We start from the raw sequence: 23,944 nt of genomic DNA, 5'->3' as shown, positions 1-23,944 counted from the left end.
CCAGTGAGCGGGCTCTGCCCGCGGGCTCTCCTGCTGGCAGGGCAGCGGTGACCCCACAAGACCCTGCCTCCCGGCACCTCCTCTTCGCAGAGCCCCGGGGCAAACCTGCCTCGGAGGCATCAAGCCTCCCCGCGGGGCCCTTCTGGAGCAGTCCCTTTGCCAGGCGGCTCCAGGGGCCGGCTCCCGCCGCACGGGGGGGCATCCAGCTGTTGGCAACAGCTGTGTGTCAGCCCCGGCTGGGCCGCTACCGAGCGCGGGGTCCGCCCCGCCGCCGTCCCCGCCCCTGCGAGAAGGAGGAGGAACCGAGAGTGCCCGACCCGGTGGCTTTTAGGGGGGAGGCCACTCAGTTGTTAGCGCTCGGGCCCTGCGCTCCTCTTTCAGCGGCTGCTTCTGCTCGTTTCCAGCGCTATAGCCGCCAGGCTGGCTGCTGCCCGGCCTCCCCTCCTCCTTTTTCTGGTACCTACCTCAAAACCTTCGGAGGCTGCGGGGCTCCGCTCTTGAAGGAGGAGGAAGCTGGGTTTGCAAAAGCCAAAGGGAATTGCATTGTAGCTGGGTAGCGGGGGGGACACGGGAGGGGGGAAGAGAGGAGGAAAAGAAAAATAGGAAAGGCGACAAGAGAGGGGCGGACTCTGGGAGCGGGTCTCGCCGCGCAGGACCCGCACGCCCCGGCGGCCACGCGTGGGTGCAGAGCGCGGCGCGGCGCGCAGGGCCGGGCGGAAGATGCACACGACGCAGAAGGACACCACTTACACCAAGATCTTCGTCGGGGGCTTGCCCTACCACACCACCGACTCCAGCCTGCGCAAGTACTTCGAGGTCTTCGGGGACATCGAGGAGGCGGTGGTCATCACCGACCGGCAGACGGGCAAGTCCCGGGGATACGGCTTTGTAAGTGCCGGGGCGCGGCGGCGGGGGGCGGCCGGGTAGGGGGCAGGTGGACCGGGACCGGCTGCACGGGCTTTGCAGAGAAACTTCAGCGGGGCCGCTGAAAGGAGCCAGGCACCACGGGGGATGGTGGGGTGGGGAGGGGGGATCGGGCGTTTGGGTTTTTGCTCTTCTCTTTCTCTTTCCTTCCTCTCTCTGCTGGAGAGTTTGAGAGAGGCGGGGGGGGGTGTTACTGAAATAGGAGATTGAGGGGGGAATTGCCTCATTTCTCGCAGCGCCGGCAGCGCGCCTGTTGCTCCCTGATACGGCCGCGCCGGGGGTTATCGGCCGGCGGCGGAGCTCGGCCCGCGTCCTCCGCCCTTCCCCGGCCCTGGCGCCCCGCTCCCCTCGGCGAGCGGGCCGGGGCTGGGGTCGGGGTCCCCTCGCCGCCCTGGATGTCCCCAGCGCCGCCCGGGGGGCAGCTGGGTGGCTGCGGCGGGCGAGAGGCTTCTCCTGCCCCGCGGAGAGGGACCTAATGCACGGAATCGCCTGTTAAGGTCACCATGGCTGACAGAGCTGCTGCGGAAAGGGCGTGTAAAGACCCCAACCCCATCATCGACGGCAGGAAAGCCAACGTGAACCTGGCGTACCTGGGTGCTAAGCCGCGGATAATGCAGCCAGGTGAGGAAGCAGCCCTCAGTGGCTTTTCTGTCCGTGCCTCAGGTTTCCAGGGGGGGTAGAACTTTAAAAAGATCGTGCTGTCCTGCACTTCTCTGAAGTACTCACTGTTCGGTGGGCTTGGGTTTGATTTTTAAATGCAGCATGTAGCGACTTTCTGGCTATTATTTTGTACATGCGCCTCATTTAAAAACCAAAAACAATCAGAGATAAAATATCTGTGGTTCTCCAGGAACACTTGCACAGCTCAGACACTTCATTGGTTATTCCAACTGCTGGGAATGTGGCAGCGCTGACCATTTACAGTATCGTTGCAGGGAAAGATTGGCCTAGGAATGAATCGCTTCCAATGTGTGCGGTCTTATTAATACAAACAATATCTTAATACAAACTCCTCAAACAGATGGGAGCTATTATGCAGGCTTTAAAATGAAACGGCTTTTCCTAAGACAACATCTGAGCCAATCTGATGTCCTAGTCACTTCCCAAACTGCTGCTTTGCAGTAGGAACGACAGGAGTGCAAAGCGTGTGCACATTTGTGCTCTGAAGGAGGCTGCTCTGAATTCCCCTGTGGTTCACCTGAGGAACACTTGTGTGAGTAATTAAGTGCACACTGAGGAAAGAAGGGGTTCATGCTTGGGGAATAGAAATGAAGTTAGAATTTGACCCCCGTGCTAAGTCCTCACAAGGAGAGATGGCTCAAATTTAAGCCTGTACAAAGTACACAAATACACTGATGAATAGAAAGTACCATCTAACCCTGCAGAGGCTAAAGTTAGGGACCAGAATGGAGCGCAAAATAAAATGTGACGAAAACCTTGAGCTTGTTGTTTAGAAAAAGATGTTCTTCTAAACATCTCTAGGAAGGTGTGCACTTCACTGGTTTAAGTTTTGGATGAACATATGTGTGTATGGATTGATACATTTTGCTTTTTAATTTTTGGTTCCAGAGCCTTCCAGACATGGTCACTGGAGGTTGTTAGTGAAGGCTGTTACTCTGTGTTTGTGTGCATGTGTATATACAGCAAAATCGGTGGCCAAAAGAACATCAATAGAGAGACTGTCATGTGTTTGTGTTGGTAGGTTTTGCCTTTGGTGTCCAGCAGCTTCATCCAGCTCTCATACAAAGACCCTTTGGGTAAGTCTGTTCAATGGGACCTCAAACGGGTGGAAAACTCTTTTTTTAAAAAAAAAGGAATGAAAAAGTATGATCCTTGAAGGCCTTTTGCAGAAGCATCCTTAAAACTGACCAGCAATACTGAAGTTCTCAGACTTATAAATGTATTCCCATAAATGCGCTCACCTTATCGGTCATGTTCTAAATGCCGCAGCTGAGTCAAGTTGTGTGGGATGTTTCCCTTCCACCTAAGCAGTGCAGTCCCATATGACCCTATGATAAAACAAGGAGGTATGACTTGATGCAAGATTGCTGTGCCCCATTTCTCTTTTTTTCAGCTTGACTCAATGTTATTTATCTCTTTCTAATCTGACAGGGATCGTTTACAGTTAAGATAACTGATCAGAAGGATATGATGATAAGAGGTGGAATAGTTCTGTTTGGAGTTAAACTCTGTAACCAGTAGACTCAAACACAAACAAGCTAAAATGGTGATTAACGATGCATGTATGTTTTTTTCATATAGTCAATAGACCTCCGTGTGCTTTTTATTTATTTATTTATTTATTACAGTAATGAAGTGGTGTTGATAGCTAAACTGTGTGCTTTTATTTAATTGAAAGAGCTGTAGTGAAAGTTTTTTGGGGGGCTCTTTTTGATTTTGTTTTTGTTGTTGAGGAGTGACTTTGCCATGGGGAGCAAAGGGCCTTTTTTTTTTTCCTTGCTTTTAAGCTGTAGCCTGTGATTTTTTTAACCATATTTTGTAGTGAGTGCTAAATTGTGTGACTTCTTGGTTTTTAAAGTAAATCAACGTATTGCTTGCATGTTCGTAATTTGGGGGGGGTGTTGTTCTTGGGAGGGGTGTGGAGCTCCTTATTAACAATGTGCGTCCATTTGGGCTTTCTAATGTGGGATTATTTTTTTCCTCAATCTGTCTTTAATATGTAGCGCATTTCTCCTTTACTTGAGTATGCTATTCCAAAGTGGATCTAACTCTTGCTTCTTACAGGCATATAATTAGGAGGTGAAGTCTGCTTTAAACTTTCCATACAGTGTCACTTCACTAATGCACACTGACTGAGAAACTCATTGCAAAATAGTGCATTTTGCTACTTAATGAGTAAGCTAACAGTAAAGTAGGGAAAATGTGTCACAGATGTATTTTGTTTATTGGATTAGAATAGCTTTAGAATATTGTACCTATCTGTTATTAAGCAATGATAGCGTCTTGGTAGTTTGATTTGTCAAATTAGTAAGAAACAGTTCCTGTCCTCAAAGCTGTAGGAAAAAATATTTCCTAGGAACTTTATGTAGTTTTAAAAGAGAGTGTTGATTCTTCTGAGGCACCTGGGGAGGATGTGAAAACATTTTGACTTTTTTAAATCTTCTTATGATTATCCTCTACTGTATTTTGTTCAATGTCTTTGAAGTATGAGGAGGTGATGCCTACGCTAAGGTAGGCAGGAGATGGAGCGCGTTGTCTCCAGAGCTGTTAAATACTTGTTGCAAAGAGGAACCAGTGGATGGCATGGGGATCAGCTGAGGAGAGATTGAGTATTTGCTGAGCACAGTAGAAAGGGAGAACCTGTGGCAATCCCTTGCGTAAAGGACTGCAAATGTAGGGCAAATGTAGGGCTTGCTCTTGCTTTCCTTACCCAGAGTCAACAACAGACCATGTAAAACGTGTTTAGGTCAGGGAAATTCTTCCAGGAGGGTGAATAAGATTTTATTTCTAATGTAATGTACATATATCTGAAGAAAAGGAATTCTGGTCGCAGGGTCATGTATATATGCAGTTGGTCATTTTTAATCCTTGGCTTTTGCCTTTCTCTCACTACGTGCAAACAATGGAGATTACTAATCCTGCTTCCTCCTCAAAATTTCCAGTGTACCTTTTCTGAAGAATGTAGATCAGATTAAGAACAGCATTCATTAGGATGAATGAACATCTTCGTTCGCTATATTCCTTGACAGTAAGAGGGCTTGATTCAGTGCTTACTCAAATCTTTTATTAAAGAAGAGTTCGCTCTCAGAGAATGATACATGGATTGCATTGAAATACATGGTCACCTTAAAGCCTTTCCTCTTCCTCTTATGAGGTTGCCCTTTTAAAAGCACACTTTACTAACATGCTGTGTAAAATGGGCTGTACTGGTGATTCAGTACCAATACTCTGCTAATCCATACACAAAACCTCCAAAAGTTTGGATTTTTTTTTCTTTTTTTTCTTTTCTTTTCTTTTCCCTACCAGAGTGCAGATTAGTGAGGTGGTGCCATACTCTGGTATGGGCAGCAGTGTTTTGGTATAGTTCCCCACCTACCCAAGAAGAAACTGAAAATAATTGGATTCTGTTATATGAAAGTTACATTACTTTCATTATCTTTTCTGAGAAGATGCAGAAGTACAATATTCTGAATTAAGTACATTATTTTGGTGGAGGGAGCCAGAAAGTAGATTAGCTTCCACGCATGAAGCATTTAAAATGCTGGGAATTTCTCTTTACTCAGTGCTGCAGAGATCAGTTTATCGCCCAAATAACATGTCTCCCTGCTCTTTACATTCAGCATCTATGTTACAGTTAGTGTGCTTCATAGAAAGCTGTTTGATCACAGCACTGGCTATCTATACAGCTCTGTTTTCAGGATTGTTTATTAAAATACTATCTCAGAATTCAATAGGAATTTATGGAGGGGGAAGATGACTTTGCCTCCAAAGGTAGCTTTTCTCATTTTGCTTATGTAATTTTTACTTTAATATTGGTGGGAAAATATGGGGTTATACAGAGGTGCTGGTGTAGGATGCAACTTGTTCTGTTGGAGGGATTTTTTTCCATTTATTTGCTGTCTAAAACTTGTTCCTCAATCAAAATGAGAACATTCCTGCTGGTTTTAGAAAGACCAGAGTTAAATCCAAAGTTACTAAGTTCATTATCAAATGGTTAGCTGATACTACTTGTTTGGTATTATCTTCAAAGAGTTAGGCAATTCTGCCTTTCCTAAGCGAGAAGGAAAAGCCTTCTCTTGAGTTTATGATCAAAAGACCTGCCTAATAATAGACTAATACTAAACTATGGATAATCTGGAAAGAGGGAATGAAGCCGGAACAGTCAGAAGTTTACCTGCCAAATGCTAATTGTCCTCTTAATGACATCAGGCACAAATTTAAAAGGAAGCATATGAAGGGTCTTGAATGACTCCATGTTTATGTAACCTATTTCAGCTATAAGGAAAGCTATGCACTGGTGAAAATTTACTCTTTAATTGTGCTTACAAAACCAGACAGTGTCAATGAAAGGCCACAGCAAAACAGTCTGATCAAAGTTAAATACCTACTTTCACAAAAATTTAACATTGAGAGTTAATGATGTGCTACTACTGCTAAATTTCTTTCATTTAAACAAATAGCTTTCACTCTTATTATTGCTTGTAGGATTATTTTTGAGGTCTTAGTTAAACACAAATCTTCTGTTGTAACAACAATGAAGGTCTTAAGGCACATGGCAGGAGTGTATGTCATTCAATTTTTAATATGCCAAGGCTACAGTTACTGCTAAAGTTAAATGTGGCTTCCCTTTTCCTTTATTGCAAAAGCGTAAGACAGTAAATACATGTTCCAAAATAAAAACTATTGCCCGGAAAGAAAGCTTAAACCATGTGTAATTCTCCCACTCTTACGCTCAAAAGTAAAGCAGCAGCTTTTATTTAAAATTAAGAATACTAAGGATATCCAGGGCATCTGGGAATTGCTTTTTCAGCTTTTGACCTGGCAGAGCATTAAAAGCAGTTGGGTTCTGAATGGCTGAGATCTACATGCGCTGGTCTCTGCAGTAGGTAGAAATTTACTTTGGCCATATAAAGCCATTTTACTCGACTCAAAACAGTTGTAGCATGACAGATGATCAAAAATAGCCCCACTGCAGCTTATGCTGTCAATCATCATGTGTGAAATGGCATGGTGGTGAGGAGCCTGCACAGGGTTTATGTTTATTGTAGGGTAAGATGTGGCAAACAGATAATGTTTCATAACTTCACCACCTGTTAGTTTCTTGGCTTAAATAAAACAAGTCACAAGAGTTTAAGTAGGAGCACATGTATCTTTCTTGTTCAAGGATATGGCCAAGTGACATAATGTCTTCAGAAAATCTTACTAACATCAGTTCAAGTCAACACAAGCGGCTAGATAAGCTTCCTTACTGTCTCTTCTGTTAAAATTATCCTCTTTCATAAATGCTGTATGATAAAGATTCCTTTGATGTGGTGTTAAATGGCCTCTTAATGATGCAGAAGAGGCTCTCGGTGACTTCAGGTTTGGTTTTATACCTCTTTCCTTAATACTTAAAAAATGTGTTGTCATATTTATTAGGATTGTACTTGATTGGTGACCAATACAAAACGCTTGTTTATGCTCATCCATTTTGTGTGGAGAGCTCAGGTAATGATGTGTATTTAAATGCACAGAGCCAGCTTAAGCATGCTTCAAATGCACTTCTGGCTAATCACTTCATAAATTAGGTGAGTGTTAAAAACCCAACTTATGGTTTTGGTTTATGTTTTCTTTCCTTTCCCAATCCCTATTTGTCACTCCTTTTTTTTTTTCTTTCCCCCCTTTCATTTCTCCCTTTACACAGTAGGAAATTAATTTCATTGACATGTTGGGTTTTTATGATTGTGGTGTTCATGTCTTAAACATGGCAACTGAACATTTCTCTCTGATAATATTCCTACTCCATCAACTAAGCTCCTTTTTCTCTTAAAAAGAAAACTACTCTGTTCTAAAGCCTGTCACTTATTTTAAACTATGTTTTGGTATGAATCTAGTTAACAGTGTCCCTTCTGATTGAAATGTTTCTTTGTTGACCATTTAAGTAAATCTTGAAGTTATTTTAAAAACGAAACAAGCAAAAGAAGCCCCCTTTCCATAAATCTTGAATTTGGAGAAAAGACGTCAGTTTTTACCGTTGCAATTTGCATCTGTGCTTACAGTGCGCTAAAAGGTTGCTGCAGTCTTCAGAGTTGTCTGTAAAGGTAAAGTTCAGTATGAAATAGTAGTAAATCTACACAAGCAGTTTTTCATGGATTTATAAAGATTCACTTACTGGAAAAGAGTTGTATATATGAAGGACTTCTCTGTGGAAATCCAGATGCAAGACAGGGTTATGAATGTAAGATGAGAATTATATTGAGTGTATTATTTTTAAAAATCATATGATAAAATACAACTGTGAGATGAACTTGTATGTACGCTTACGTGCTAAGACGATATGACCAATTTTCAAAACTGAAGGGCTAAGTAAACAAGGCAGCAAGTTTTGTGACTTGGAGAAGATGGGAAAAATGTGTATTCATCTGTTCAGAATGGTTATTTCTTAAGCTGTAATTTTATTTTTTTTTTCTGCTTTTGTTAAGCACCAGATCTATTTAAACTTAATCCTATGCCCACCTCCCAAAAAACTCTATGCTGTATGTCTTGCATAGAAATAAACAAGCTGGCACAAAACAGGACATCAGTGGCCTGATAATCAAACAGGTTTGACCCTTGTGTCCTTACCAACTTTTATAAAAGTGTGATGCACATGTACTTAGGAGTCACTGTTATGGATTTTAATAGCATCTATGTAGCTTCCCCTCAATGGCCTCTTGTGACGGAGTGAGCTGCACTATCGTTCGTTTGGAAAGTGTGATTCTTGCTGTGTTTACCACACTTGTGAACTTTATTTAAACTCCTTTGTCGCCTGTGTTGTTTTTTTTTCTTATTTTTAATAAGGGTGACTGAGGTTGCAGAGAAATTAATGTGTGCTGAGTCTGCATAGCAACTTAAGTAGGGTTGCCACAATACACTCTTTCCCCGCCTCACTGAGATGACTTTACATAAAGTCAGGGTTCAAGCATTTTGTTGCCTTACTGGCTATTGTCAAACTCATTATAGTGATGCTGTCAAACCGCTCAGTTACTAATAATAAAAGTATTGCAGGAAATAATTTTACTAAGAGTCAAGTAGTTAAGTGAGAAGCAGCATAATAAAAATGACTAACAGGTGATTTGAAAAACAAGTACCGCAATTTTCCAGATGTAATTACTCCTTTAGAGTTGTCTTAAAACTGGTATCAGTAATCCTGGTCCATCTAACAGTTTTAATAGCATTAAACATCATATCCTCAAGGAATATTAAACACTCCCATTTAATTCAGCTATAATGCTGTGCTTTGGAGCGATGCATCTCTTCGGGCCAGTGAACTGATAATTGGTCCATTGAGTCTAGCTATTGTGGCAACCCTATGCACATAACAACAACTAAATTGAGTTTGTTTTAGTTCGGAGTATGGATATGACACTTAGGCACTGACTTGCGTACCGACTCTAACTCCCTCTCCCATCTTTCAACAGGATACCTGCTCACTATGTCTATCCACAGGCTTTTGTGCAGCCCGGAGTGGTAATTCCCCACGTGCAGCCCGCAGCAGCCGCTGCTTCCACGACGCCCTACATCGATTACACCGGAGCTGCATATGCCCAGTACTCGGCTGCTGCGGCCGCCTATGAGCAGTACCCATATGCTGCCTCGCCGGCTGCCGCTGCCGGGTACGTGGCGGCGGGGGGCTACGGCTATGCGGTGCAGCAGCCCATCACCGCAGCAGCGCCTGGGACAGCCGCTGCGGCCGCTGCTGCTTTTGGCCAGTACCAGCCCCAACAGCTGCAGACAGACCGTATGCAATAGCAGGTGGACTCCAGAAGGAAGCTCTTTCTTTCTCTTCCTCTTTTCAGCCTTCCAGTATAAGTAGTTAATCAGAGACAATTGGTATTAAGTAAGGAGCTTTAAGGAAAGCGATGCTATTGCAAAACTAAAGATTTTTATTCCACTGTCTTCATACAGTATGCATCCAAATCATGTTGTTAGAGGGGAGGGGTAGTGCGGCATGTGTAGTTTCAAGTATCGAGCCAGAAGAAAATGGAAAATAAAATACTGTACTGTCACGAGAGAGTGGCAGGAGTAGCAATGGGACTTTATATTTTCAAACAAAAAAAAAAAAACAACCAAGAACCAAAAAAAGCAAAGGTGTACTTTTTACAGTATCAGGGAAGCAAAACTGCCTTTTATAAGTAAGAAAATGGTATTTGAAAACTTTGAACCAGGGAAAAAACTGAGTCAGCAATATGTAATCTCTATCCATTTTAAAAGGAAACAAGCTTAAAGCACTGATTGTCCTTTCTAGCTTTCAGAAGTTGTCTTCGTGAGATAGTACCTTCTCTCTGTCTCACTAATGGGCATCGAACAACCCAAGGAAGATGGCCGGCTAGTAAGATGGCGGACAGGCACCAAAGTTATTTTCTTCTCTGTCCTCTGGATGAGTGGAACTATGGAGCAAGTGATGTGGAAGTAAGGGGTGCAACAGCTGTAGAGACAATCAATAACACAGACAGTTCTGGACAGAACACATCACTCGTGCTCATGTGATGAGCTTGTCACATCCTAATCCCTCCTCCCATCCCGTTTCACTTTTGGGAAACTTTAACTGCTGGTGTCAGCTATTCTGATTCTAAAATAGGATCAGCCCTTTACTACAACAGCCTTCTCTTTCTATTTATTGCATCTATTCGTAACATGTGAATAAAGGCAGGAAGAAGCTTAATGAATTAAAACCTTTTAAGAACTGTTTTAAGGGAATTTTTGTTTCTGAAACCATTTGTACAATTTTAATATCTTTTTCAGGATTATATTTAAAATATTTATTAGCAAACATACAGTACACAAACAGCGACTTTTGTTAACCAAGACTGCAGTTCTTGAAGGGTTAATGGTATGTGATTTATACTGTGCCTTAATTGTTATGCTATTTAAAAAGAAATATTTATTTTGAAAGTTTTACTATGCTGCACTCTAAAGAAAGCGACTTTAGATGTGACACTGTAAAATTATGTATTCATCTCATGGCATAAATTATTTAGTAGGCTTAGATGTAGCATATTAAATATTAACCTAATTAACTAAGGATGTTGACTTGGATTTATTTAAATTCAGTATGTGCACTGTATGAGGGTACTCTTAAATTAACACTTTTTTAGGTTTTTACATAAAAATTGCTAGTTCATTCTTTTTCCCTCTACTAGTTTTTCATGTAGACCTCTCAAATACATTAGTGCCGTTTTCTCACTCATCTGTAGGTAGACTGACTATTTTCCCCTTTGCTAGAAAATGCTGCTTTACATTGTCCTGTGAAACTACAAGACTTGCAATTTTTATTCTTGACCGAAATGGAATTTAATATTTTACACTGTATCGGATTTTTTTATACTTGAACAATTTCATACAAGGGAAGACAGGATAGCATTTTTATGGACTTTATCCAATGTCACTGGATTTATTTTAAGTATTCGGAATACTAGCCAGTGTTACAATGTAGACATGACTCTCCTGTGCATATTATTTATTCAGTATGTATATTGCTTTACATTTCAGATCTCTTAATCTATTCACTAGTATTAAAACAATAAAAAAATGTTGTCTCATCCATCTAGTGATGTTCTTGCTTGAGTTGTCTTAGATCTTGTTTAGTTAAAACTGGGGGGGGGCGATCTTGTGTGTAACTTTCCTGGTCTGTGGGGTGAATAGCAGCATATGCACTGACTTGAAATGCATAGACTGAGATGAACTATATTAAATGGAGGAAATTCCACAGAGAAGATCTATCCTGAGAGTTACCATAAAACAATTCAGAGCAGAAGGGACTTCGGGAGGTCCCAGGTTGCTTATTGCTTTGTCCAGTCAGGTCTTCAAAATCCTCCATGTGGAGACTGCACAACCTCTCTGGGTAATCTGTGCCACTACTTAATTATCCCCGTAGTGTCATTTCTTTTTTTTTTTTTTCCTTCTATCTAGCCAGAGCCTCTCCTGTTCTTTTATAACCTTCATCTCTCATACTTTGGCAGAGAGCCCAGCCATATCTTCTTGGTAACCTCCTCTTAGGAACTGGAAAGTTGCTGTTCTCTTCTGCAGGCTGCACAAACCCCAGTGCCTCAGCCTGTCCTCACAAACCTCATGCTGCAACCTCCAGCCATCCTGTTGGTCCTCCAGTGGAGTCGTTCAAGTTTATCAACTTTCATGTACTTTCATGTACTTCATGTACTTCCTGTACTGGGGGACTCAAGACTGAACCCGCTATGCCAGCTGTAGTCTAATGGGTACTGAGTAAAAGGGAGTAATCAGTTCCTTTGATCTGCCATCTGTGCTCCTGTTGATACTGTTTGATGTACTTTCATTGCTGCCAGAGTTTACCACTGACTCCTGGTCATTGCTAAAGATATCAGATAGGACAGACCCCTAAGGAACTCCACTGTAACCAGCCTCTGGAATGAGCATGAGCTCTTTTGACCAATGATCCACTCAGGTTTTTTGCTTATATAGACTGGGCCATCTGAAATTGCATACAAGGATTCTATGGGAGACTCCATGGAAAGCCTTGCTAAACGCCATGTAGACAACATTCTGTTTTCCCCTTATCAACAGATGAAGTCATCTCATCACAGGAGGCAATTAGGTTGGCCCTTGTAAATCCATGCTGGCTATTCCAAATCACCGCCACCTCCTTCACATGCCCAAAAATTATTTCCAACATTGCTCACTCCATGCCTCTTCTGTAGTTCCTTAGATTGTCCTTCTTACCCTTTCTGAAGATGGATGCATTATCCACCTTTCTTCGCTTATGGGAAGTCCTCCCCAGTGTCCTTTCCAAGATGATTGTGAGCAGCCTCACAATGACAACAACCAGCTCTCTTAGTACCCTTGGGTACAGCCCATCTGGTCCCATGCACTTATGTGGATTGATATTCCTCAGGAGGTCCTGAATCAATCCCCTTCCACACTTGGCAGTTTCTGTGTCCTTGAACCCTTCCTATACGTACAAAATGTTGTTAATAAAATCGTAAAGGCCAGGGCACCTTATTGCATGTAGTACTTGAACTGGAAAGCATTGAAATGGCTGCTCAGATCCAGTTGATGAATTTGTAACCTTTAGGAATACTTAACATTACAATGTCAGTCCAAGCCACTAATGACCATAAGCAGTTGCTACCTGATGCCTGAAAGAAGCCTATGTGAAATGCATGACAGTCTTGGCCAGTTCTTTGCAGAATGGGGGGAATGTTCATATAATCTTCATATTGAAATTCATTACTGCAGCTGTCACTGTATAGAGACTTCAGCAGAAGCAAAAGCTTGACTGCAGAATTTGAGCTGCTCTTGCATCCACAAAAGTGGTCTTTTCCTTCTACAAAAGAGGGCAGAAGTGAAATAGAAGTGATAGAAAAGACTTGGGGTCAGACTTCATTTCACCATGGAGGAATATGAGACTCAGTTGTCCAGAACCAGTACACTCACTAACACCCTGGGCTGATGCTGTCATGTTCTGTTCTTAACAAGCGCTTAGAGCCTGGTTGCTGAGAAGCATTGCCAAACTGCCTTTTGCAATCTGACCTTAAGATCTGCGACCTTGCAGAGCGCAATGTAGTGTTCTTTCTGCTAAGCAGCATATAAACACCCAGCAGGGAGGTGAGTAGGAAACACTTAATAAATGCCATTTTCTGCTCTGTTCTCCCATTTTCCTGCCCTCGTCTTCCCCAGAGAGGGTCTTCATACAAGACAGGGTATCAAGTAGGAATTAAACACAAAAGTCCCCTGAATGTAAGACAGAGGATACTGATGGCTCAGAAAACCATGTGGCACAATGACCTATTATTCAATACAGGATGAAAAAAGCATCTTTGCCCTACTTATATACAGCCCTAACAGTGTCCTTGGGCCTTCCCCTGCCTCCATCTGGTGGTGACAGACACCCCAGAGTGGGGTGTGAAAGGGAATTCTTTCTGCTCTGGAGGGGGACTGTGCTGTAGCAAGCCACAACAGGAAGAGGACCAAATGAAATAACTGAGAAATAGCAGCACTTAATTGTGAAATAGGTGAATATTCAGCAAAAATGTTAGCATTTTACTTCAGAGATGGCATATATGTAAGCAGTAAGAAATCACACATGATACAATTTCCAGAACTCTAGTTTTTCCTGATATTTGTATATTCTTGTTAACTAGTAAACATAGCTTGGCATTACTACAGTTTATTGTATCTAATTTTTCTTGGATTTTTCAAACACATTAAAGGACTATATTAGGATTAAAATAACGATGCATTATCTTATCAGGTGCTGAGCCATTTCAGACCAAGCAATTCCCAAGTTATGCTCAAAACTTCGTGAGAAAAAGCATTCCACTCTGAATCTGTGTTTCAGTTCTAAAGAGCCTGCACATTGTGATTTGAATTGTCTTCAGTTCGATTTCAATTTATTTTTCAGGTTTTTGGTTTAAACAAACACATAAGCAAGTGTATTCAGATTGCAAACTATGTAACTTTTGGTTTGTGTTTTCCTGTGTGCTTGAAATTCAAACTATTAGGTTGTGCTTCCTCAAACTAGCAATGAAATAGGCTCTGGGCAAAGTCTATCTATAAAAATCTCAGGGCCTTAGGAACGTTTTAATGAAAAATTTATAAGCAAGTAAAAACTGAAGATTATGATGGAATTTGGCCTTGTAACTATCACCAGAATACACACTGTTGTGAATGGGATACAGTAACAAGAATGGGAAGAATGAGATAATGCAAGAAAAAGAAAACCACTCAGCCTTAGTTTATTAGTAATATTACCACATATCACAGCCTATTGGCTAGCGAGACCATCTTACAAGAAGCACGCTAGAAGTTTACATCCAGCTGTTCTTTGTACATCCTTGAAAACAAAGAAGCAGCGCTCTTTTAAGGTACTTCCCTACATTCATGCCACCAAATTATTGGGCATAAGGATCCCAAGGAACAGATTCATTATACTGTGATATACTACATTTAGCAAAACCAAGAATACACCCGACAGTAGCAGCAACTAAACCTTTTAAGGACTTTGAAAATAGCATGGTTATGTGTGAATTTACAAAACGCTTACTATGACTGATGATGGGCTTTGGGGGCTTGTTTGCAGATTTTGCAGAGTCTTTTTTTTTTTCTGCAAAGCCCAGTGTAAAATTATGAGAAGAAAGTAAGCTTGACATAGTGTCAAAGAATAACAAGAAAACTCCAATTGTGACTGTGTTCAAACATGCAGATGTGCACATAGGATGATTATCAGCTTTTCTCAACATAAAGAAAATTAGCTCGGGAATGTTTCTCAATTCATGTGCCAACTTTGCTGAGATAAGCCATGAACCTGGGCTAGCTTACACTATCATTACTTTTGACCTAAACAATCTGGGAACAGGGAGGAACCACCAAAGTCTGTTTCATCACTACACATCTGAAAGTCCAAAAATGCTATCCAAATTAATTTGTGAGAGGTCTCTGAGGTATATACACTCTTTAGCTCTGTACCCTCATGCTAATCTTTGGACCAGACTTCATTGTGCCTGCTGCTTCTCCTCCCCTCTCTAGACGTGGCTGTTGGTGGTGGTGTTCTCCCCTCTTGTATACAGGGCAGGGGCTTTTGCAGGTGCCCACTCACTTCCTACTTAAGACTTAAACTGAGTAAAATGTTTCAGTTACATTAAGAAAACAACAAAGTTTTTCATCTCAAACTTTACGAAATCTGGGAAAATCTTTACAAAAGAGCTCTTCCTATCCACAGCTGACCTTCTTCTGAATTCACCGATGCCACTCAAACCAGAGCAAAAGATGGCAAAATACCAAAACTGACAGAGGTAGATTACAAGCAACTCAGTGAAACCATCATCTGTCATTCAGCTGCTAGAAAAGTTTTGTCACTGCACTTGCAAAGGGCATGAATCAATCTTTATCACACACTTGAAGAACAGAACACATTTTTATCCAGTACTGCAGGTAAGGCATTTTGCCGCCCTGTGAAAAACTTCTACCAGTTTCTTTTGGGTTTTTTTTTGCCTGGATTTGTAGTGATGACAAAATTAAGCTAAAGTTTAAAACACTGCAGTAAACAAAACTCCCTCCTAGAAAAAAAATTTTTAAAACATTTTGTGTTTTGATAATTAAAAAATAAAAACCAAACCAAACCCATAACTTTTTAAACAATCATAAATTGTTTAAAAAAAAAATCCCTGCACTTAGAAAGTACCGAAGTAAAATGTTCTAATGTTCTCCTGAGAATTGAATAGTTTTCAACAGAAACAGATCAGCATATTTTTCAGCTGCTTCAAAGGGAGGACTGATTTAAGGAAGTGATCTTGCCCTTCTATTCTGCTCTCGTGAGACCCCACTTGGAGTATTGTGTACAGTTCTGCTGTCCTCAACATAAAAAGGACATGGAGCTGTTGGAGCAAGTCCAAAGGAGGGCCACAAGGATGATAAGGGGGCTGGAGCACCTCCCGTATGAGGACAGGCTGAGAAAGTTGGGGCTGTTCAGCCTGAAGAAGGAAGCAGCACGGTGACCTCACAGCAGCGTTCCAGTATCTGAAGGGGGCCTACAAGGATGCTGGAGAGAGACTCTTCGTTAGGGACTGTAGTGGTAGGACAAGGGGGAATGGGTTTAAACTTAACCAGGGGAAGTTCAGGTTAGATATAAGGAAGAAGTTCTTTACAGTGAGGGTGGTGAGGCACTGGAATGGGTTGCGCAAGGAAGTTGTGAATGCTCCATCCCTGGCAGTGTTCAAGGCTGGACAGAGCCTTGGGTGGCATGGTCTAGTGTGAGGCATCCCTACCCATGGCAGGGGGGTTGGAACTGGATGATCTAAGGTCCTTTCCAACTCTAACCCTTCTATGATTCTGTGATTACTTGCTCAAGGCTGCGAATACCATACTGTTGCCAAAAATTTGGATTCCCTGGCTATTTGTTCAAACCACTGGAATCCGTCTCCCAATTTGTTCACTAGTAATATTTCTGAATGAAGATAGAAATAATGAAAGTCTAGAGGCAAATCTTGTTTTCACTGAGGATAGCTGGACAACTTGGGAATGTTTTACGCAGACATGTAAACAAGTGGGCAAGAGGAACCAAAGCACAACCAAGTAGAAGCACAAGCTTTTTTCAAGGTATGTCTAAAGCTTTTTTAAGTGATGGCCCATATCAATTATACTGTGATTTCGTTATCACACTAGTGACGAAGGACCTTAAAAGTGGGCTGTTCTCTTTGTCCACTATGCTCTCTTCGTAGCCTTGGAAGATGGTAAGTAGCACATTAGTGCAATAAGGAATGTCCAAAAGAGAATTTCTTTTTCAATATTCGTATATGGAGTAGTGTGCATTCCTTGGCATGCATGTATGTTATGAGCACTATTTGAGGAAAATCTGCTCTTTGTAAACCAAGTCTTAGGTATCACAGTGTGCAAGTTTATGTGTTATTATTTCCTGATTTTCATCAATGTTGGCTTTTCTCCATTAGAGAAGGACTTTACCAAGTAAATCCTTTTCTCATTTTCTGTAAAGTGCATCCTTTTGCTAACCTGAGTGCCATCATAATTTATACTTTTTTTCATGTAAGAGAGAATACAAAGATCTCCAGGCTTTATTCTTTTGTAAATGTCACCAGTTCCACATACACTACTGTACCTTGAAACTAGTTTTCCTCTGACCTTATCAAGAACAGCAATTTTCCTGTCTAGTCTAACAACACCTGGGATCTTGCCAAAAGAAATCAGAATCTAACGTAAAGCTCCGAGAGCAGCAGCTGAGTGTGAAAACAGAAGTGTGCCCATCAGCCTTTGGAGGGCTTGTGTCAGAAGAGAGCTGCCCCAATCAGCTGAGTGAGCACCTGAGAAGGGCACACCACAGTTGAAAGGCTTTCTTTTGTGAACACATTGGTTTAGCTTAATAAAGGCTAGTAGGCAAAGGGCAAACAAAACAGCACTGTAGTGTCCTTCTGGAGAAGAAAGTCTTGGTGCCCAAGACTTTCAAAGAATGAAGCTGGTTTCAAAGATCGTGTACCTTGTCTTCAATATAACGCAAACTGCATGGAGTACCTTGGTCTGATCCCAACAACAGCAGTGGTGCTTGCCAGCAGTTCTCTAAGAACACAGGTTGGCAGGGATACAAACAGTGCGTGGAGGAGGCTCAAGGAATCTGGCTTTCTTAAACTCAGGGAATGGCAGTATTAGGGAAAAGCAGGCACTGTCTCTACTCTGTCTTCTATTGCATTTAAGATACAGTTTATTTGAAATGCAGCTGCACTGTGTTAATGATATTTTGTTTTGGCAGGGCACTTTGGTTGCTAACTGCCACAGCCATTGCTGCAGAGAGAAGAGAATAGCCAGTTTTGGTCACAGTCAAGATGAGCTTGATACCCAGGGACTGGAGCCAGGGCCCAGACTGAAAACAGAAGATCTGCATGAATGCACCCTGAGAGAACTGCTGGAGGCCAAAGGGGTTTACTCTAAAGGAGTGAGAAGTACAGTCTGCTTGGTGGTGGCGGTGAAAGTGCTATTACTTGCGAACATCAAAAGATTTTCATGGATTCTTGACATTCACTGTGGTACTAATGTGTTTATGAGGACGGTACAACTTTTTGGAGTTTAAGCAACTAAGAACAGATCTTCCAGATCTTAACTGGCTGAGAACAAGGGTAGTTATTGTCCATTTGGTGACTCCTGAGGGCAGTCATAAATGAGCTGACATGAAAACAAACTGTTTCTCAGTGGGATGTTATCAAATCTAGGCAGAGTTACCTGCAAAGTCTCAGGTTTTGTCATTCATACAGGTAAAACATTTAACGAAACTAACTGACTTTTAATTCCTAATTCAGCAACAATCTCAAGAAAGGAACTATTTTACTGCACTGTTCACAGATCCTGGTATTTAGAGGATTAACAGTGTTTGCAAGACTATGTGGCTACCCCAGAGAACAACACACAAAGGCCTTGTTGTCGAGCAGAGCAAGCTGTATGTAAACCCTCCAAACAACACTTTGCTCTACTGGGCATTGACTTGCTCTGAAATTTATAGCAGGTGAACACACTCCAACACCTGTGTGTGTTTAGCAGAAGGATAATTCTGCTGTTCAATGCGATGGGCTCGAAAGAAGAAAAGGGTAGGTGCATGTTCATGCTTTGTGATGAAATTTGGGTCACCTTCTGATAATGACTTGGTGTAGAAGAAAGGTGGGGGAAAAGAAATATTAAAGTAATGCTCAGCTTATTCCCCAAGGTCTGAATAAAAATGACCAATGGTGAAATTTCTCATGCCATTCTCATTCTTGAGAAGTGGCAGAAAGCACCTCACCTTGGGATTGTTTGAGAAACAATATGGAGTAAGATCACTCAAAGAGCAGCATGTGGGGGAACCACACCAACTATGAAACCAAAATACTGCACTCCATTTAAATGGAGCCTCTCAGGTGCATCTCTAGTTTGTAGATTTCACAGCACCTTGTCTGGATTTACAGGTTCATGCTCCTGCTGTAGGAGGTCCTGCAAATTCAGTCCCTCCACCACTAAAGTAAAAATATAGCTGACCAAACCATTCTTCCTTCTGCAACTGAAATCCACCTTCTTTCTCAAGGTCTACAGCTACATGAACCTGGACAGCTTTCTGGGGGGGAAATTCTCCTAAGTCACAAGGTGGTGCAAAGCCACTTGCAAAGATCTTCTTAACCTACGCGCTGGAAAGCAGGACATGTAGAAGGCAGAGTTATTTCAACTATCAAAGGCAATGCATTAAAAAAACCCAGTTGGACAGTGCCTCCCCCATTATTTCTCAAATCCACTATCTTACTTCTTTTTAGATAAGTGCACCTGCACTCAGTTCTCATAAACTCATTTTTTCAAAAAAACAGAGGCCATCTATATTTACACCAGAATGTAGAATAACAAATTGCCCCGTCTGCTGCTAATCATAAAGAAAATGAGGAAGGGAAGCTGAAATTTCTTATTCCAAGACAGAAACTTACTTAAGCATAAGAATTGCATGTAAAATTTCTGGTAAGCTTATGCTTTTGTTTAATTGTTCCTCCTAGGGAAATATAATGTCAAGGGCTTCTAAGACAAAAGATCTTCTTTTAAAATACACAGTCTAAGGGTTTAAGGTGTCTGAAAAGTTAATTCAAATGCTTTCTTTAAAAGCAATTAATTTGCACCACGATCATTTCTTCTCACTCGGTCCAAGTTTTTTTCCCTGGGCCAGATATTCATAACTTTCCCCAGCAGATGTTGTAGCTCTCTGTGTCTCATTTGGTATTTTATCAGAATGGATTGTAAACCTTTTGACCTGACCCTATTATTTTCTTTATTTAAATTATTTAGCGTATGTTACATAATGAATTGTATTTCACCAATAATAAGTGGTAATCATTCGGATGTCTTCCATACAATGCCCAATCTAACGTAATTTAATCTGCATTTTCATGCCCTCTCCCCTTTCAATTTGCTCTATTACTTCATCCTGTGAGTCTACTTTCATGCTCTCCAAAACTGCTGTTGCTCTTCTGGACATAGCAGTGTAGGTCAGGCAGCCTGAAAGCTTATCAAAAATTTGCTGCCTGATCAGAATTTTGTTGTTGTTGGAAAATGATTATTGACTCTCTCCATTCCCTCTTTCACTTTCTTTGCATCCTTTTCTCTGCCTGCTATTTTTTTTTTTATCTCGGGCTTCAAGCTGAGACTACACTCTCTAACATTTTCTAGTTCATTGGAGGTCATTAGCAACCAGCTTCAGAGAAGCTAGACGGTATATCTGCTCTTTTCATGTTGCGGTATTTCTGGTTTTGATGGGACAGAATCTACTAAGATCTGCTCCTGTACTCTTCTTTTCACATAAGCTCTTTGTTCCTTATGATCTGTGGGAGAAAAAAGGACACACATACTGTCTCTTGCTTTCACAGCAGAGCCACAATTTCAAAGGTAAAGAACATGCTACTGTATACCGATATTGGCATATGTCTTTACATCACTATGATGCACACACCCATACTGGATTCAAATATGTGATCGGATGGAAGTAAATTATAAGATGTATGTATAATAAAACAGATGCAAAAATGCAGGTGCAATTGTAATGCATAAAGCTTTGAAAATCTTCCCCACTGTGCATTTCTATAGTTTACTTTCCAAAGTCACCACGTTCTTATTACAAACTTGTTTTACACCCTGCCAAATTCTAGAGACTGTTTGTCAGATCCTTCAAGCCTGCCAACTCCTCCAGCTAGCCCTCTGGAATACAAAGCAATCTAAATCTTTTAGGTCCTACCCAGAATGAGATTTGGAACTATTAAAATCAACAGCTACCTGCCCATATTCTTCACAGAGAATTGTATTCCACTGAGGGATTTTCACATTCAGAATGAGTTTCAGGGAAAGTCTTTATAAGGTCAGGAAACAGAAAAATAAACAGTTAAAATACTGGATTAAGAGACTATTAACAAGTGAAGAATATTGTTCAGAGGTACCTATTTTCTGTGGAGGAAACAACCAAAAACCAAAAGATCAAGAGGAACAGGAGGCAGAAGAAAATTTCTTTTGCAGATTCTGCAGAAAGAGGTCATTTGTGAAAACAAGAGGAACTTATGAAAGCAGAGAGGGAAAAAAAAATAGAAATCCATTTACTCAGCAGCGTTAGCAGAATCTGCATATCCATCCCTGTTTCAGAGGGTTTGAAATTTTGTTTTTCTCCATCTGTTTGTCTTATCATTTTGTCATGTTTTATCATCACACACAGCCACTTAGCTCTCAGACACTCTCACTAACAGGCTGCTGGCATCTTTCAGCTGCTCTCAGGCCTTCCCTTTTACATCTCCCAGCTGCCTCTCTTACCCCACATAACATGACTGGTTACCCATCTTGTGTACTTTTTAAAACTCATTTCCAGCTGCCACATTTGGTGTTCTAGATTCTTTCCATTCTATCCCCCAGAATATGGTATTTTGGGGTGTTTCTGTGGGCCGATGGGATGAGACCAGATTTCCAATGTCTTTTTCTGCCCTAATAGGAATCTCATCCAAGTCCTTTCAAGATTTTCATGCACCAAACTAAAAATTTCTTATTGGCAAATGCTGGGAAGCTGAGAGGAGGAGGAGGAGAGCATGGTGCTAAATCACCAAGGTGGTAAAAATGCAACAATCCATGATCAGACAACTAAATCTCACCTCTCGCTGTTTCACAGATCTCACGTATTTTGTTCTCTGTTCTCTTAAGCATTGCCCAATCTCTCTGCGTGCAAACCCCCTGAAGTTTAGCAGAAATTTCAGCTAATTTCAGCTTGCAATTTGAAATCACCAGCCCAACAGCATCCCTAATCTTTACACAGACTGCAGCCTCTGGAACTGACATGGAAAAGGCTTTATGTATGCTTAAGAAACATACTTTGATTTTCATAGTCAAGAGAAGAGCTTTATACACAGATTCCTCTTAACTGTGTAAGTGACAGTTTAAACACACACCTCGTAGTTATTCTCATGCATTCTTCTGCACTTTAAGAAGAAGGTAATACTTTCATGTTATATTGGCTTTGTAAAATTTTACCCTGAACCTGTATGGTTATAGGAAAATCTAATTGCTATCTAATTAAATCTACTCAATATTACATTTCAAAGCTATTTGCCTTCCTTTTTTCCATATTTTGGCAAAAGTAAAATGAAATCTGGCTATGTGAGGCACTTCAAAGTTATAGAATCCTAACTGGCTTTTCTACAAGCTCCCTTTTAACAATGTTGCTTGAATAAACATGCTTGAAGGTTCAGAAAAGAATAATAATTAAACAAACCCAAACAACAAAACCCCCAAAGATGTTGTCTGCATATCATCCAAGTTTCTATCATCTGATTCACCCAGAGCTGTTCCTTTTTATTCAAAACCTTTTCTCATCCAGATAGAAGCTTAGATTTACGCACTGGAGAAGCCAGGGTGGAGAACCCGCTCTGCAACAGGTGCTCGCTGTCCACAGATGAGCCAGGACAAAATGTGTTGGCATTCAGTGCTTGCTTCGAAACAGGTCATGAACTCAGAAAATCCATTTATAAACATTGCACCAGGCTGCAGAACAGGGCACATGTCCTGAGAAAGAAACCTCCTCTACCACTGTGGAGGAAGGCTCATCTTCCCTTCTCCTCTCTAAAGCTCCTGGCACACGGAGAGGAAAAAGGATTTCTGGCTCTGCCTGCTCATTCTAAAATTGTTAGAAGGAAAAAGTAACTATATCCTGAGGCTTTGGAAAACATCATGAGGAGCCTGCAGTTTGAGTTTAAGAACCGATTTGGTCACTACAGTGGTCAGGAGAGAAGCGAGCATAGAATTGGCAGACTGAAGTGGAGGAGGGGCTGGAAGAGAGGTTTTAAACAGAATCACAGACATTTTGTCCTGGCTGAAAACGGTTTCCTTCTCAAAGAGTCTAGGGGCCTTCTCCATTGCACAGTGAAATCACTGTAAGGTCTCCAGATACCTTCAGAGAACTTTGGGTTAGGTCATGTAGTCTTGTCTTCAGAGTAGATGGTTTTAATAAAGTGCATTAACAGATGTTTTCAAACACTCCTAAAGTCAGTTCAGCTGTGGGATCTTTGCAAGACATGGGATTGTTACCAGATTTGAGAACAAAACCCACAGGTTCCTCCCCAGTTTAGTTTCTGGTGCTTGCAAAAAGCTTCTGTGACTAAAAGAGAAAGAATTTGCAAGTCATCTTATGAAATAAAGGAGAATCAAATTCCACAATTAACTAGGCCATCATCTAGCACATGCAGTTCTCCGCTCCTGCCAAGTACTATCAATACTCTAAAAAGAACCCTATTAATAAGAAATGTTGTTATTTGGAATACACTACACTGGGGTTGCCTAGTTCCAAAGAGACCAAATATGCTGACCATGACACAGCACTCTGAACTTTCCACATGAGATCACTAGATATCTTTGACAGTGAGAAATGACAATGGGATTACATATTCAGTATACAAAATACAGAATCACTTTCTATATCTAGGGTTGCCTCAAGTTAAATGGCAAGAATGGGTTCAAGTACTTTCCCTCTTAAAAAGGAGAGGAAAAAAAAAACAACAACAGGATATATGTCCTCCCTTTTCTGCAATGAATTAGACAAGCGCTATCTGATAATGCCAAACACTTGTAATTGTCTATCTTGTGTTTTACCAGCACTGAATACTGTAGTCTGGTGCAAAGCAGAACTTGTTTCTAATAGAGAAAATTGAAAGTAATTTCCATAGGCGTAACTTCAGGACAATTAATGTCCCTAGTCTTGCTTTGTGGGTAAGAGACACACAGATCCTCTTAATTACTGTCAGAAGGAGCCTCTTTCTGCTGCTTGTAAAATGATGCAAGGGGGACTAGCTTACCTAAGCTACAGCTTGCTTCT

The 23,944-nt window shown here is 41.4% G+C and overlaps 1 protein-coding gene across 1 annotated transcript; it reads left to right on the top strand.

Moving 5' to 3' along the window:
- The first annotated feature begins 309 nt into the window (after nucleotides 1-309).
- On the top strand, nucleotides 310-10,788 carry RBM24 (RNA binding motif protein 24). Its single transcript, XM_030490626.1, has 4 exons — nucleotides 310-888; nucleotides 1,422-1,545; nucleotides 2,627-2,681; nucleotides 9,045-10,788. Exons 1-4 carry the CDS (start codon nucleotides 721-723, stop codon nucleotides 9,373-9,375), a joined length of 678 nt encoding a protein of 225 aa, XP_030346486.1. The 5' UTR covers nucleotides 310-720; the 3' UTR covers nucleotides 9,376-10,788.
- The last annotated feature ends 13,156 nt before the right edge of the window (nucleotides 10,789-23,944 follow it).

The sequence above is a fragment of the Strigops habroptila genome, chromosome 1 (assembly GCF_004027225.2).
Source record: "Strigops habroptila isolate Jane chromosome 1, bStrHab1.2.pri, whole genome shotgun sequence".
Lineage (NCBI taxonomy): Eukaryota > Metazoa > Chordata > Aves > Psittaciformes > Psittacidae > Strigops > Strigops habroptila.
Note: the sequence above shows the minus strand (reverse complement) of the source record. Positions and strands in the feature narration are given on the sequence as shown.